This window comes from Hypanus sabinus, chromosome 15, assembly GCF_030144855.1.
Source record: "Hypanus sabinus isolate sHypSab1 chromosome 15, sHypSab1.hap1, whole genome shotgun sequence".
Lineage (NCBI taxonomy): Eukaryota > Metazoa > Chordata > Chondrichthyes > Myliobatiformes > Dasyatidae > Hypanus > Hypanus sabinus.
The window spans coordinates 92,406,088-92,422,647 of record NC_082720.1 but is presented as its reverse complement, the minus strand read 5'-3'; the positions used below and the strand labels follow the sequence as shown (position 1 = coordinate 92,422,647).

Below are 16,560 nucleotides of genomic sequence, written 5' to 3'. Positions count from 1 at the left end.
TGAAGTCAGAGCCAAAGTCAAAGCAAAAGAGAGGGCAAACAAGGAAGCCAGAGCTAGTGGGAAGAGAGAGAATTGGGAAGCTTTTAAAAAACTTGCAGAAGTAAAATAAGGAGGTCATTAAAAAGGAAAACATGAATTGTGAAAGGAAGCTGATGACTAACATTAAAGAAGATACGAAAAGCTTTTTTTTAAGTACCTAGAGGGTAAAAGAGTGTAGAGGGTAGATACAGGACCAATACAAAATAACGCTGGAGATATTGTAATGAGAGATGCAGAGATGGCAGAGGAACTGAATGCGTATTTTGCATCAGTCTCCACAGTGGAAGACGTCTGCAGTATACTGGACATTCAAGAGTGTCAGGGAAGTGAAGTTTGTGCAGTGAAAATTACGACTGAGAAGGTGCTCAGAAAGCTTAATGGTCTGAGGGTGGATAAATCTCCTAGACCTGATGGAATGCACTGAGTTCTGAAGGAAGTAGCTGGAGAGATTGCGGAAGCATTAACATTGATCTTACAAGAATCGATAGATTCTAACATTGTACTGGATGACTGGAAAATTGCAAATGTTACTCCACTATTTAAGAAGGGCAGGAAGCAGCAGAAAGGAAACTATAGACCTGTTAGTCTGACATCAGTGGTTGGGAAGTTGTTGCAATCTATTATTAGGGATGACATTACAAAGTACCTGGAGGCACATGACAAGATAGGCCAAAGCCAGCATGGTTTCCTGAAAGGAAAATCCTGCCTGACAGACCTACTACAATTCTTTGAGGAAATTGCAAGCAGGGTAGACAAAGGAGATGTAGTAGATGTGGTGTACTTGGATTTTCAGAAGGCCTTTGACAAGGTGTCACACATGAAGCTGCTTAGCAAGATAAGAGCCCATGGAATTACAGACGTGGGTGAAGCATTGGCTGGTCAGCAGAAAACAGAGAGTGGGAATAAAGGGATCCTATTCTGGCTGGCTGCCAGTTACCAGTGGATTTCCACAGGTTTCAGTGTGGGGACTGCTGCTTTTTACGATGAATATCAGTGATTTGGACTATGGTATTAATGGATTTGTGGCTAAATTTGCCGATGATACAAAGACAGAGTGGAGGAGCAGGTAGTGTTGAGGAAACAAGAGAGCCTGAAGAGAGACTTAGGTAGCTTAGGGGAACAGGCAAAGAAGTGGCAAATGAAATACAATGTTGGAAAGTGTATGGTCATGCACTTCGGTGGAAGAAATAAATGGGCAGACAATTATTTAGATGGGGAGAGAATTCAAAATGCAGAGATGCAAAGGGTCTTGGGAGTCCTTGTGCAAGATATCCTAAAGGTTAACCTCCAGGTTGAGTTGGTGATGAAGGCGAATGGAATGTTGGCATTCATTTCCAGAGCCTTAAAATCTAAGAGCAGGGATGTGATGTTGAGACTCTATAAGGCACTGGTGCAAGTATCGTGTGCAGTTTTGGGCTTCTTATTTTGGAAGGGATATACTGATATTGGAGAGGGTTCAGAGAAGATTCACAAGAATGATTTCAGGGATGAAAGGGTTACCGTATGAGGAACGTCTGGCAGCTCTTGGGCTGAGTTCAGGAGAATAAGGTGGGATCTCATAGAAACATTCTGGATGTTAAAAGGCCTGAACAGATCAGATATGGCAAAGTTATTTCTCATGGTATGGGATTCTAGGACAAGAGGGTATGACTTCAGGATTGAAGTACGTCCTTTTAGAACTGAGATGCGGAGAAATTACTTTATAGTGGGAAATCTGTGGAATTTGTTGCCACAAGCGGCTGTGGAGGCCAAGTCATCGGGTGCAATTAAGGCAGAGATAGATAGGTGCTTGATTAGCTAGAGCATCAAAAGGTATGGGATGAAGGCAGGGGAGTGGGGATGACTGGAAGAATTGGATCAGCTCATGATTGAATGGTGGAGTAGACTCAATGGGCCGAATGGCCTACTTCTGCTCCTATATCTTCTGGTCTTAACATATAGGAGCAGAATTAGGCCTATTTAACCATCAACTCTGCTCCATTTCACTATGATTAAACCAATTTTACTGTCAGCCCCAACCTCCTGCCTTCTCCCCGTACTCCTTCAAGTCATGACCACTAAAATATCTATCTGCCTTAAATTCATGTAAAGTCTTGGCTTCCACAGCTGGCTGCAGCAACGAATTCCACATATTCACCATTCTCTGACTAAAGATATTCCTGCTAATCTCTGTTCTAAAAAGTACACCTCTCTATTTTGAGACTGTGTCCTCTGGTCTTAGGCTCTCCCACCATAGAAAACATCCTCTCCACATCCACTCAAACAAGTCCTTTCACCATTTGATAGGTTTCAATGATGTCATCTGTCATTCTTCTGAACTCTTGTGCATAAAGGCCTAGAGCCAACAAATGCTCTTCACTGGACAACCCTGGAATCATTTTCATGAACGGCCTTTGAAACCTCTCCAGTTTCAGCACATCCTTTCTAAAATAAGGAGCCCAAAATTGCTCATAATAGGCTTCACCAGTGCTTTATAGTCTAAACTTTACATCCTTGCTTTTATATTCTAGTCCTCTTGAAATGAATGCTAACATCACATTTGCCTTCCTCACCACAGACTCAACCTGGAAATTAACCTTAATGGAATCCTGCCCAAGGACTCCCAAGTCCCTTTGCACCTCAGTTTTTTAGAATTTTCTCCCCATGTAGAGAATAGTCACCCACTTTATTTCTTCTACCAAAGTGCATGACCATACACTTCCTGAAACTGTATTCCATCTGCCATTTCTTTGCCCTTTCTCCTAATCCGTTTGTCTCTCGGGAGCTTCTCTACTTCCTCAAAACTACCTGCCTCTCCAACTATCTGCAATCTCTGCAACAAAGCGATCAATTCCATCATCCAAATCATTGACAGTTTATGTAAAAAGAATCAGTCCCAATACAGACCCCTGTAGTACACCGCTAGTCACAAGTAGCCAACCAGCAAAGGCTCCCTTTATTCCCACTCTTTGCCTCCTGCCAACCAGCCAGTAATACCATGGGCTCGTAGATTGTTAAGTAGCCTCATGTGTGACACCTTGTTGAAGGCCTTCTGAAAATCCAAGTACGCATCAGCTGATTCTCCTATGTCTATTCTGCTTGTTATTTCTCAGAAGAATTCCACGAGATTTGCCAGGAAAGATTTTCCCTTGAGCCTCCAACTACCCTGAGACCTCATCCTTAATGATCAACTCCAACATCTTCCCCACCCACTGAGGTCAGACTAACTGCCCTATAGTTTCCTTTCTTCAGCCTCTCTCTCTTCTTGAAGAGTGGACTGACAGTTGCAATTTTCAGTCTTCTAGAACCATTCCAGAATCTAGTGATTCTTGAAAGATCATTATTAATGCCTCCACGATCTCTTTCAGAACCCTGAGGTGTAAACCATCTAGCCCTAGTGACTTACCTACTTTCAGACCTTGCAGCTTTCCAAGAACCTCCTCACTAGGCATGGCAACTTCACACAACTTCATGACACCTGACACGTGGAACTTATACCATACTGTGAAGACTAATCATCTGCCATTTCGCTGTTCCCCATTACTAACTCTCCGGCACCTTTTACCAGCAGTCCAATATCCATTCTCACCTCTCTTTTACACCACTTTATGTATCTGAAGAAACTTTTGGTATCCTCTTTGATATTATTGGCTAGCTTACTTTTGTATTCCATCTTTACCTTCTGAATTAGCTTTTTAGTTGCCTTCCGGTGGTTTTTAAAATCCTCCCAATCCTTTAACTTCCCACTATTTTTTAAACTATATGCCCTTTCTTTGGCTATTATGTAGGCTTTGAAGAGGGGGGAGCTTAGTTAAGATGGAGCTAAACGTCGACTCCTTTGCTTGCATCTTTGGAAACAGCTTTATTTCAATCTTTAATATCTCTAACTTTCCCTTTCAGGGTTCTTTCTGAAGACTCTGACCTGGAGTTACACACTGACTTCGGTTCTTTGCGGGAATGGGATCTGTTCTCAGGGTTTCACAACTGGCCGTTATTCGAGATGCTAAGGACATGGCCTAAGAGCTTAGCTTGCCTTCAGAGGTCCGACATCTCGAGGCCCTGGAGACCAGGTGGATGGAAGGTCGGTGTGTCGTGGGAGTCGTAAAATCCCTGGCGAGTAGTCTTTGGGGTTCTGCAAGTCTGTGTCTTCAGTGTTGCTTGCTTGCTGCACGCTTGAGTGCTCGGTGGTGAGTGCAAATGCTTTTTTTTGCTGGTGGGGGAGAGGGTATTGTTGCTTTACTGCTGCTTACACAAGGGAGAGAGGAGAGCTGGGGGTCTTTGAGGTAACATTTAACTGTCATTCATACTTTAGGGCCACTCCTCTGTTTTCCTGGATGGTTGTGAAGAAAAAGCATTTCAGGATGTATGTTGTATACATTTCTCTGACCTTAAATGTACCTTCGATTAATGTTGGCACGTGGCCAAGTGGTTAAGGCATTCGTCTAGTGATCTGAAGGTCGCTAGTTCGAGCCTTGGCTGAGGCTGCGTGTGTGTCCTTGAGCAAGTCACTTAACCATACATTGCTCTGCGGCGACACCGGTGCCAAGCTGTATGGGTCCTAATCCCCTTCTTTTGGACAACATCGGTGGCGCGGAGAGGGGAGATTTGCAGCTTGGGCAACTACTAGTCTTCCATTTAAAAAAAACCTTGCCCAAGCTTGAGCCCTGGAAACTTTCCAAGGCGCAAATCCATGGTCTATTAAGACTAACAGAGGCCTACTACCTTTGATTAAATGTACCTGTGAAATCTTGTTAGCCATGGTAGTGCCATCTTTCCTTTAGAATAATACTTTTTTCTGAAGTATTACCATTGCTGCTCTGCAGACATCCCTGCCAGTGTTCTTCTCTAGATAATTCTGGCCAACTCCTCTCCCTCTCATGCCTCTGTAATTCCTTTACTCCACTGTAATACTGTTACCTCTGACTTTAGCTTCTCCTCAAATTTCAGAGTGAATTCAATCATATTCTGAGCACTTCCCCAGAAGGGGTCCTTTTACCTTAAGCTCTCTAATCAATTCTGGTTCATTGCATAAGAGTTGGGATGGCATGTTACCCCTATATAGGACTTTAATGAGACTACACCTGTTCACGTGCTATTCTGCTTGCCACAATAAATAAAGCCTATGATTAAGCTATTGGGTGCAGTAAAGATTCACAAGGATGTAGATGGACCTTGAGAACTTGAGTTAAAAGGGAAGAGTGGAGTGGCTGGGGCAATTTTCTCTGGGGTGAAGGAGGCTACAAGGCGATCTTACAGAGGTTTATACTATCAGGTAAGGTGGATAGTTGCAGTCTTTTTTGAGGATAAGGAAGAATAAAACTAAAGTTCATAGGTGCAAGCTGAGAGGGGAAAGATTTAATGGGCACCCATTGGGCAAGATGGTAGTGGGTATATGGAACAAGCTGCCAGAAGAGACTGATAATTACACTATTCATAGTTTATGGAAAGGGTGAAATAGATGTGGGCTAGAAACAGGAAAATGGGACTAGCTCTGGAAGGCACACTGGCCAACATAAACATATTGGGCCATAGGGCCTGTTTAACTCTATGACCAAGCACAGAAAATCAAGAGATCAGAACTGGATTTAAATGTCGACAGACAGGGCATCTTGCTTATACACTCTGCCTGACATCAGTACAATACGTACAGCGGGAAGCACCTCTGCCACGACCCCTCCCCCGGCCTCGACCTCGCCCTCGTCCCCTGTAGCCTCCTCGGATTGTTCCACCCTCGCTTTTGACGCTGGAAATCTCATCACGGTCTTCCCGCCAATCCCTCATGTCGTACTTCTCCTCACGATGGTAACCTGGAGAGACAGAATACGAGAAATGAAGTGACAACCGCTGTGTAACAAGGTCCAAATGCCACCCAAAAACAAGACATTACTTTAGCATGAGGTTTAATCCCTGGAGTGTAACTGAATTATCGCTCCAGTACCTGTGGCCATCGAACTTTACAATTCCTCCCTCGGAGTATCAGACACCCTGTGCCAATAGGCTGGTCCTGGACTTATTTCCACTCGGCATGATTTATTATTATTTAATTATTTATGGTTTATGGTTTCATATTGCTATATTTCTTCACTATTCTTGGTTGGTGCGGCTGTAACGAAACCCAATTTCCCTCGGCATCAATAAAGTATGTCTGTCCGTCAGTATACTTCAAACAAAGACCACTGCCTGCTACTGGACATTCCCTGTCAAAGCAGCTCCCTGGACATTATGCAACAGGTGCTGACACTCACCTTAATGCCAGGTGGTACTTTACACCCTGGCCAAATCCTTAAACACCCACATGTGCGTGTTCAACACTACCCAGCCCCAGCCTTGTCCTATATGCAGAAAACTGCACGTCGGAACTCAACACCAGTAGGACAGTCTTTGCCGAGGCTTCTCCTGACCATAACACAGTCAATGCTGTGACCGCAAAGAAGAGCGAGACAAACCTTTGGAGTCACTCCTATTGTTGACTGGTGGACGCAGAGGCTCATTCTGAGGACGCAGGTTGGTTCGGGTTACTGCTTTCTCCTGTGTTCCCTCTGATTTTACATCCAATTGGAGTGGGACCCATTTTTGTTTGTACCCTGCAGACAAACAAGGAAAATATTTGTCGAGGTGCAGAACAGGCAGACTACTAGCAAAACAGAATACTGAAAATTTAGGGAAATAACTTCTATCTTAACACGCTGTCTTAGAGAAGGATAGAAACACATCCAACAGGAACTTTCCAAGGGAATTGGCTAAATGAAGAGGAAAACTGCAGAAACATCAGGAGGACAAGACCAGTATTGGCCAAGGCATGCTGGGCAGAATGAACAAAAGGGTGACATTTCTACTTTTAAGTAGTTTCACCAATTTTTACCTGAGGAAAGCACACAAAATGCTGGAGGGACTCAGGTCAGGCAGCATCTATGGAGAGGAATAAATAGTCGATGTTTCAGGCTGAAACTCTTCATCAGGACTAGAAAGGAAGGGCGAAGAAGCCAGAATAAGGTTTGGGGGGGGAGGGGGGAGGAAGATAAGCTGGTTGGTGACAGGTGAGTCAAGGTGAGAGAGATGGATGGGGTGGGGGAAGGGGGGATGAAGTAAGAAGCTGGGAGAGGATAGGTGGAAGTGATAAAAGACTGAAGAATAAGGCATTTGATAGGACAGGACAATGGACCATGGGAGAACGGGGATGGACAGGTAAGAAGAGAAGGGATCAAAAGGGATCCTGAATGGGGATTGGAAAAAGAGAGGGAGGGAGGGAGGGAGGGAGGGAGGGAGGGAGGGAGGGAGGGAAGGAAAAATTACCAGAAGTCAGAGAAATCGATGTTTTTCCCCCTCCAACCTGAGTTTGGCCCCATTACAGCAGTAGAGACAGCCATGCACCAACATGTTGGAAGAGGAATGAGAAGTTGAAATTAAATTCTGACCACTGGAAGATCCTGCCTTTTGCAGGACCGAGCAAAGATGCTCAACAAAGCAGACATACAATTGAGACTTTTTGATATTTCTTTGTTCTTTAAAACAGAGCTGTAGGAGAGAAGAGCTGATCCTCTGCTTAATAGACAGCATCTCCATCACCCTCTATAGCCACAGTCTCTAACTCAGACTCCGGCAAGAAATCTATTGGAAAAGACTGCACTGTCTTGTTTTTGAGAAGAACATAGAAATCTACAGCACATTACAGGCCCTTCAGCCCACAATGCTGTGCCGACCATGTAACCTACTCTAGAAACTGCCTACAATATCACTAGCACATAGCCCTCTGTTTTTCTAAGCACCATGTACCTATCTAAGAGGCTTTTAAAAGACCCTATTGTATCGGCTTCCACCACCGCCACTGGCAGTGCATTCCACGCACCCACCGCTCTCTGTGTGAAAAACTTACCCATGACATCCCCTCAGTACCTATTTCTAAGCGCCCTAAAATTATGCCCCCTCGTTTTAGCCATTTTAGCCCTGGGAAAATGCCTTTGGCTATCTGCACGATCAATGTCTCTCATCATCTTATACACCTCTATCAGGTCACTTCTCGTTCTCCGGCGCTCCAAGGAGAAAAACCCAAGTTCACTCAACCTATTCTGAAAAGGTATGCCCTCCAACATCTTTGTAAATCTCCTCTGCACCCTCTCTCTATAGTATCTACATCCTTCCTGTAGTGAGGTGACCAGAACTGAACACAGTACTCTTAAAGCAGGAAGAGAGAAAGCAGGTACAGGGTTTTGAGTTGGATGATCAGCCATGATCATACTGAATGGTGGTGCAGGCTCGAAGGGCCGAATGGCCCACTCCTGCACCTATTTTCTATGTTTCTAAGTACAGTGGGCCCTCCTTATCCGCGGATTTCACATGCGCGAATTCAACCAACCGTGAATCCAGAAAAGTCCTCTTCCAGCACTTGTTGTTCGAGCATGTACAGACTTTTTTTTGTCATTATTCCCTAAACAATGCAGTATAACAACTAATTTACATAGCATTTACATTGTATTAGGTATTATAAGTAATCTAGAGATGATTTAAGGTATACGGGAGGATGTGCGTAGGTTACTGTGGACTGGGATCGAAAAAGAATCAGAAGTTCTCTTACTATGTAAGTCAGAACAGGTACATTCAGTACTATTTAGGGTCAGTTAGTCAAACGTTTGTCTTCATATATAGTTTACCTTTCTATGCATAAAAAACACTTAAGAACATATGTTACAGCACCAGGCTCGAGAAGTTCCTGAGTTCGATCCAGTGACAGACCACTTCTGAGTACGCTCTCCTTCTGTGCCAGGTTGATGTGGAGGATCAAAAACCCAAAACCCAATAATTAAACCACTGTGTTGCTTAGTAATAATTGTAGCTTTCCTCGGGGCAGGGTCTTTCTCACTTTATCCTTTAAAATTGTTCCAATCGTTGACCAACTGCAGCCTAACGCTTTTTCAATGACTGATGCCGTTTCACCTCTTTCCAATCGCTTTATTATTTCCACTTGATTTTCAATTGTAATTGTGATTATTTTCATGAACAGAAACACTGTGGAATCAGAGCTCGACCACTGGGTCCTAATGTCCACCACACTGAGACAGGTTAAATAAGGTCTGGGGTTCCGCTGGGTCCTAAGCATTGAGACAGGTTGAATAAGGGACTTGAGCAGCCGCATTTTTTGGTATCCGCGGGGAGTCCCGGAACCAATCCCTCATGGATAAGGAGGGCTGACTGTATGTGAAAAACAAGAGGATAAGACGTGACGGACCAATCAAGTGTGACATTGGAAAAGACCAATCAAGTGTGACATTGGAAAAGTGTGTACGGAACCAGAGGAAATAGCAGAGGTACTTAATGAATACTTTGCTTTAGTATTCACTATGGAAAAGGATCTTGGTGATTGTAGTGATGACTTGCAGTTGACCGAAAAGCTTGAGCATGTAGATATTAAAGGAAGAGGATGTGTTGGAGCTTTTGATAAGCATCAAGTTGGATAAGTCACCAAGACCGGATGGGATGTAATCCAGGCTACTGTGGGAAGCAAGGGAGGAGATTGCTGAGCCTCTGGCGATGACCTTTGTATCATCAATGGGGACAGCAGAGGTTCTGGAGCATATATGTCAAACTCAAGGCCCAAGGTGGAATTATCTTTGGCCCGCGAGATAATATCTAATTACTATTAAAGCTGGCCCCAATAATCGAAACGCCTATGGCGTATGATATGGCTAATGCTGAGTTTATTCAGGTACCAGGTTTTCAGGGTTTTTAGTGTTTATTCGGTTTCCCTGGTTTATTTCCTGAATATCATTAATGAATAATTTTTTTTTCTCTATTAGAGCTGGCCCGCCGGTATATTGCATGCACCACTAATACTACAAATCCCACAATGCACTGCTAGTGCATTGCTCGCGCTTGCCTTACTCTCTCATCAGCATCCTTATGGCGCTAGTCACGTGTGGTCAACTTTCAGCTATCCCTCACCCCAAAAATGGCTGAACGAAAGGTGGACTTTGAAAACAGGGGTTTTCAAGGCAGGTGGGAGGCAGAGGATATGTTCGCAGATATAAAGGGCAAACCTGTTTGTCTTGTTTGCGGAGATGGTGTGGCTGTAATTAAAGAATATAACGTAAGACGACACTATGAAACGAAACACCACGACAAATACAAGCATCTGGACAAGAAACAGAAGCTCCAGAAGATAGAAGAGTTGAAAAGAAGTCTGGCGTCACAGCAGGCTATGTTCACAAAAGCCAAAACACAAAGTGAGGCTGCTGTAAAGGCTAGTTTTATTGTGGCAGCAGAGATCGCTAAATCAGCCCGGCCCTTTACTGAGGGAGAATTTGTTAAAAATTGCATGATGAAAGTTTGCGACGTCGTGTGCCCAGATAAAAGGCAAGCATTTTCAAATGTGAGCCTGAGCAGAAACACCGTTGCTGACCATGTACATGAGCTTGCCACCAATCTACAACAACAGCTGGTGGGGAAGGGAAGAGATTTCATCGCATATTCCCTTGCTGTGGATGAGAGCAGGGACACTTCTGATACTGCCCAATTGTCAATTTTCATTCGTGGAGTGGACTCAAGTCTGTGTGTAACAGAGGAACTTCTGGGATTAAGATCAATGCATGGCACAACTACTGGAAAAGATCTCTTTGAAGAGGTATCCAGATGTGTAAATACAATGAGGCTGCCTTGGGTTAAACTTGTGGGACTGACGACAGATGGAGCACCCGCGATGTGCGGTCAAAAGAGTGGATTGGTGGGCAGGATCCGGGAGAAGATGGGGGAGGAAAACAGCGCAGGTGAGCTGACAGCTTATCACTGCATCATACACCAGGAATCGTTGTGTGGCAAAGCCTTGAAAATGGAACATATAATGAGCACCATAACACAAGCAGTTAACTTCATAAGAGCCAAAGGTTTAAATCACCGCGAGTTCAAGTCGTTTCTGGAGGAGTTGGGTTTAGAATATAATGATTTGCCCTATCACACAGAGGTGCGATGGTTAAGCCAAGGAAAAGTGCTGAAAAGATGTTTCGAGTTGCGTGAGGAGATCTGTCAGTTCATGGAAAGCAATGGGAAAGACACAACAGAGCTCCGGGATAAAAAGTTGCTTTGTGAAATGGCATTTCTGTGTGACATCACGAGCCATCTCAGTGCGCTCAACCTGCAGCTTCAGGGGCGGGGTCGTGTGATCACAGACATGTACGCTGCAGTGAGGGCTTTTAAAACCAAGCTGCACCTGTGGGAGACGCAGATGCAGCAAGAAAACTTGAGCCATTTCTCGTGTTGCCAAACTATGAAAGAGCAGGTTTCTACCGCAGTGTTCCCACGTGCAAAGTTTGCTGAAAAACTTAGCATACTTGGTGCCGACTTCACAGCGATTTGCCGACTTTGAAGCCCAAAAAAGCAGGTTTGAACTGCTCAGTAATCCATTTGCAGCTGGCGTGGAAAGCGCACCAACCAACATACAAATGGAGCTGATTGAACTCCAATGTAGTGACACACTCAAGGCAAAGTATGACTCGGTGGGCGCTGCACAGTTTCTACGTTTCATTTCCGACACAATGCCCCAGCTGCGTACCCAAGCTGCTCAAATACTCTCTATGTTTGGCAGCACATATCTGTGTGAACAACTGTTCTCTTTGATGAAGATAAACAAAACATCACACAGGAGTCGTCTTTCTGATGAACACCTTCACTCAATTCTGAGGATTTCCTCAGCTCAGAGCCTGATTCCAAACATTGATGAACTTGCATCCAAGATGAGATGCCAAGTATCTGGCTTAGACTAGTGTGAATCACAGAGTGTTGGCCTGTGGAAAAACGTTTTCATTAGAAATTACTCCGGAAAAGCTGCAGATAAAGCCATAAGAAATAAATGCAACTGATTTTTTATTTATTTAATGTTCAATGTTGTTTTTGTAGGCAATAACCTAAGCTTTGTTAGTTCCAGGTTAATATGTGTAATAAATTCATTTCAATAAGTTTTGCAATAAACGCTGAACCAGTCCGGCCGTCGACTTGTACCGATTTTTAAATTTTGGCCCACTGTGTATTTGAGTTTGACACCCCTGTTCTGGAGGATTGGAGGGTTGTGGATGTTGTTCCCTTATTCAAGAAAGGAGTAGACAAAGCCCAGGAAATGACAGATCATACTTCAGTGGTGTTGGTAAGTTGATGGAGAAGATCCTTGAGAGGCAGGATTTATGAACATTTGGAGAGGCATGATATGATTAGGAATAGTCAGCATGGGTTTCTCAAAGGCAGGTCATGCCTTACGAACCTGACTGAATTTTTTGAGGATGTGACTAAACATATTAATAAAGGTAGAGTCGGAGATGTAGTGTATATGGATTTCAGCAAGGCATTTGATAAGGTACCCCATGCAAGGCTTATTAAGAAAGTAAGGAGGCATGGGATCCAAGGGAACATTGGTCTGTAGATTCAGAACTGGCTTGCCCACATAAGGCAGAGTGGTTGTAGACAGGTCATATTCTGCATGGAGGTCAGTGACCAGTGGAGTGCCTCAGGGATCTGTTCTGGAACCCCTATTCTTCGTGATTTTTATAAATGACCTGGATGAGGAAGTAGAGGGATGGGTTAGTAAATTTGCTGATGACACAAAGGTTGGGGGTGTTGTGGATAGTGTGGAGGGCTGTCAGAGGTAACAAAAGTACATACACAGGATGCAAAACTGGGCTGAAAAGCAGCAGATGGAGTTCAACCCAGATATGTATGAAGTGGTTCATTTTGGTAGGTCAAATATGATGGCAGAATATAGCATTAATAGTAAGACTCTCGGCAGTGTGGAGTATCAGAGGGATCTTGGGGTCTGAGACCATAGGACACTCAAAGCTGCTGCACAGGTTGAATCTGTGCTTAAGAAGGCATACGGTGCATTGGACTTCATCAATCGTGGATTGAGTTTAAGAGCCAAGAGGTAATGTTGCAGGTATATAGGACCCTGGTCAGACCCCACTTGAGAGTGCTGTGCTCAATTCTGGTCACCTCACTACAGGAAGAACGTGGAAACCACAGAAAAGGTGCAGTGGAGATTTACAAGGATGTTGCCTGGATTGGGAAGCATGCCTAATGAGAATAGATTGAGTGAACTCGGCCTTTTCTCCTTGGAGCAATGGAGGAGAGGTGACCTGATAGGGGTGTTCATGATAATGACAAGCAGTGATCGTGTGGATAGTCAGAGGCTTTTCCCCAGGGCTGAAATGGCTAGCACGAGAGGGCATAGTTTTAAGGTGCTTGGAAGTAGGTAAAGAGGAGATGTCAGGGGCAAGTATTTTTACACAGAGAGTGGTAACTGCGTGGAATAGGCTGCCAGCAGCAGTGGTGGAGGCGGAAACTATAGGGTCTTTTAAGAGACTCCTGGATGGCTACACGGAGCTTAGAAAAATAGAGGGCTATGGGTAAAGCCTAGGTAGTTCTAAGGTAGGGATGTGCTCGGCACTGCTTTGTGGGCCGAAGTGCCTGTATTGTGCTCCAGGTTTTCTATGTTTCTAAAGGCTCCAGCACATCCTCTTTCTAAATGACTATATGCTCAAGCATTTCATTCCACTGTAAGTCATCTCCACAATTGCTAAGGTCCCTTCCCCTGAAATATACTGAAGCAAAGTATTCAATAAGCATCTCTGCTACCTCCTCCAATTCTATGCACATTTCCACTATGGCACCTGATTGGTCCTACTCTCACGTGGCTCATCCTCTTGCTCTTCACATACTTGTAGAATGCCTTGTGGTTTTCCTTGCTCCTTCTTGCCAAGGCCTTCTTATAGCCCCTTCTAGCTCTCCTAACTTCATTCTTAAGCTCATTCCTGGCAACTTTATAATTTTCTATAACTCCATCAGTAGCTAGTTTGAACCTTTCATAAGCTTCTCTTTTCTTAACTAGATTTTTTTTTCACATCCTTTGTACACTATGGTTCTTTTACCCTTGGTAAAAGAAAGGATGGTAATCTTTTCCATCTCAGAACGCTATGCAAATGTTCCCTGAACACCTGCCACGTTTCTGCCGTGCATTTCCCTGAGAACACCTGTTCTCAAGTTCCTGCCTAATAGAATCATATTCCCCCCCCCCATCCCAATTAAATGCTTTCCCAAATTGTCCGTTCCTATCCTTCTCCAGCACTATGGTAAAGGAGATAGAGTTGTGATCACGACCTCCAAAATGCTCTTCCATCAAGAGATCTGATACCTGACTAGGTTCATTTCCCAATACCAGATCAAGTACAGGCTCTTCTCTCATTGGCTTATCTATAGATTTCGTCAGGAAACCCTGAACACACCTAACAAACTCCATGCTATCCAAACCCCTTGCTCTAAGAAGATACTAGTCAATATTAGAAAAGTTAAAATTTCCCATCTCAACAACCCTATTATTGCACTGTAGCAGAATCTGCCTCACTATCTGCTCCTGAAAGTCTCTGTTACTCTTGGGGGGTCTATAAAAACATCCAGTAGTGTTATTGCCCCATTCCTGTTTCTGATTTTCACCAACACTGACTCAGTAGATAATTCCTCCATTACTTCTTCCTTTTCTGCAACCGTGACACTATCCTTGATTAGCAATGCTATGCCCCCAACTCTTTTCTCTCCTCTTGTCCTTTTTGAAACATCTAAAGCCTGGCACACTCAGCAGCCATTCCTGCTCCTGAGACATCCAAGTGTCTGTAATGGCCACAGCGTCACAGCACTGATCCACACTCTTAAGTTCATCTGCGTTGTTTATGATACTCCTTGCATTAAAATAGACACATCTCAAACCATCAGGCTGAGTGCATCTTTGCTCTAACATCTGCCTAACCTTCCTCACAAACTCCCTACAAGCTGTCTCTGATTGTGTGCCAAACACCCCATCCTCTGCCTTTCACTTTGGTTCCCACTCCCCTGTAAATCTAATTTAAACCCTCCCCAACAGTATCAGCAAATCTCCCTACCAGGATATTGGTCCCCCACGTTCAACCCATCCTTTTTGTACAGGTCACACCTGCCGCGGAAGAGATCCCAATGATCCAGAAATCTGAATCTCTGACCCCTGCTCCACTCTTCAGCAAAGCATTTATCTGCTACCTCATTCTATTCCTACACTCGTTGTCACGTGACACAGGCAATAATCCTGAGACTACTACCCTTGACATCCTGCATCTCAGCATCCTTCCAAACTCCCTGTATTCTGCTTTCAAGACGTCCTCTGTCTTTCTACATATGATATTGGTACCAATATGTACCACGACCTCTGGCTGTCCACCTTCTCATTTCAGGATATTGTAGATGTGTTCATAACCATCACGATCCCTGGCACTTGGGAAGCAAACTACCATCTGTTTCTTTTTCACACCCACAGAATCACCTATCTGTCCCCTAACTACTGAGTCCCCTATTACTGCTGCCATCCTATTCAGTTTCCTATCCTTCTGAGCCACAGGGCCAGACTCTGTGCCAGAGGCGCTGCCACTGTTGCTTCCCCCATGTAGCCCCCACACCCAACAGCACTCAAAAGTTGAGTACTTTTTCTACTCTTCACTACCTGATGCTCTTCCCTCCCTCTCCTGACAGTCACTCACTTAACTATCTCTTGTGGTCTCGGAGTGACTACCTACCTGTAGTTACTATCTATCACCTCCTCACTTTCCCTAAGAAGCCGAAGGTCATTGAGTTGCAGTTCCAGTTCCCTAACTCAGTCTCTAAGGAGCTGCAGTTCAATGCAACTGGTGCAGATGTGGGCATCGGTAGACTGCAAGTCTCCCAGATATCCCACATCTGACACCCAGAACAGAAAACTGGCCTTGCAGCGAGAGGAGAAAAGAGACAACACTAGTCACTGGCAGCCAACCAGAAAAAGCCCCTTTTATTCCCACTCACTGTCTCCTGCCTCTCAGCCATTCCTCTATCTATGTCAGTATCTTTCCTGTACTCCAGAATGATTTACTTAACTGTACACCAAGGGATATTCAGTGGCTTGGAAATTTTCTGCATCCATCTCCTGACACTTGTTTTTCAATAACTTTTTTGTGGAGTTGCTTGGAGTGTTCTTCTGTCTTCATGGTGTAGATTGTGCCAGGATATGGACTCACCAGTAGTTGGACCTTGCAGATACAGGTGTACTTTAATGACAATCAATTGAAACGCCTTGACCTTTCATAGATGATCTCCATTAATTATTTCATAATATTTCCGCAATCATTTATTTTGTGTTTTATATTTGTAATTAATTTAGATCACTTTGTAGTGATCTGTTTTCATTTTGACACAAAAGACTTTTTCTGTTGATCAGTGTAAAAAAAAGCCAAATTAAATCCACAGATTCCAATTTGTAAAAAAAATGACAAAAACTTCAAGGGGTGTGAATACTTTTCATAGACACTGTTGAAGGATTAGACCATTTGGCCCATTGAGCCTGCACTGCCATTCCATCATGGCTGATTTATTATCCCTCTCAATCTTGTTCTGCTGCCTTTTTCCATTACTCTTTGATGCCCACAAACTATCAACCTCCACTTTAAATATACAGTCAGCCCTCCTTATCCGCGAGGGATTGGTTCTGGGACCCCTCGCAGATACCAAAAAACGAGG

General features: G+C 44.0%; 1 protein-coding gene and 1 pseudogene across 3 annotated transcripts in view; one reads left to right on the top strand and one right to left on the bottom strand.

The window, feature by feature from the left end:
• The window catches only part of larp1 (La ribonucleoprotein 1, translational regulator), a 236,116-nt gene that overhangs the window by 119,046 nt on the left and 100,510 nt on the right, over positions 1-16,560 (bottom strand). For 2 of the 3 annotated variants that reach the window (XM_059990743.1, XM_059990744.1), the window contains exons 6-7: positions 6,465-6,602; positions 5,667-5,825 (exon numbers count right to left, since the gene is read on the bottom strand). In XM_059990743.1, the coding sequence (XP_059846726.1) occupies positions 5,667-5,825; positions 6,465-6,602 (297 nt within the window). The remainder of the gene's footprint in view (positions 1-5,666; positions 5,826-6,464; positions 6,603-16,560) is intronic. The other variant, XM_059990745.1, reaches the window with a different exon arrangement.
• LOC132405712 (general transcription factor II-I repeat domain-containing protein 2-like) lies at positions 9,703-11,984 on the top strand (annotated as a pseudogene).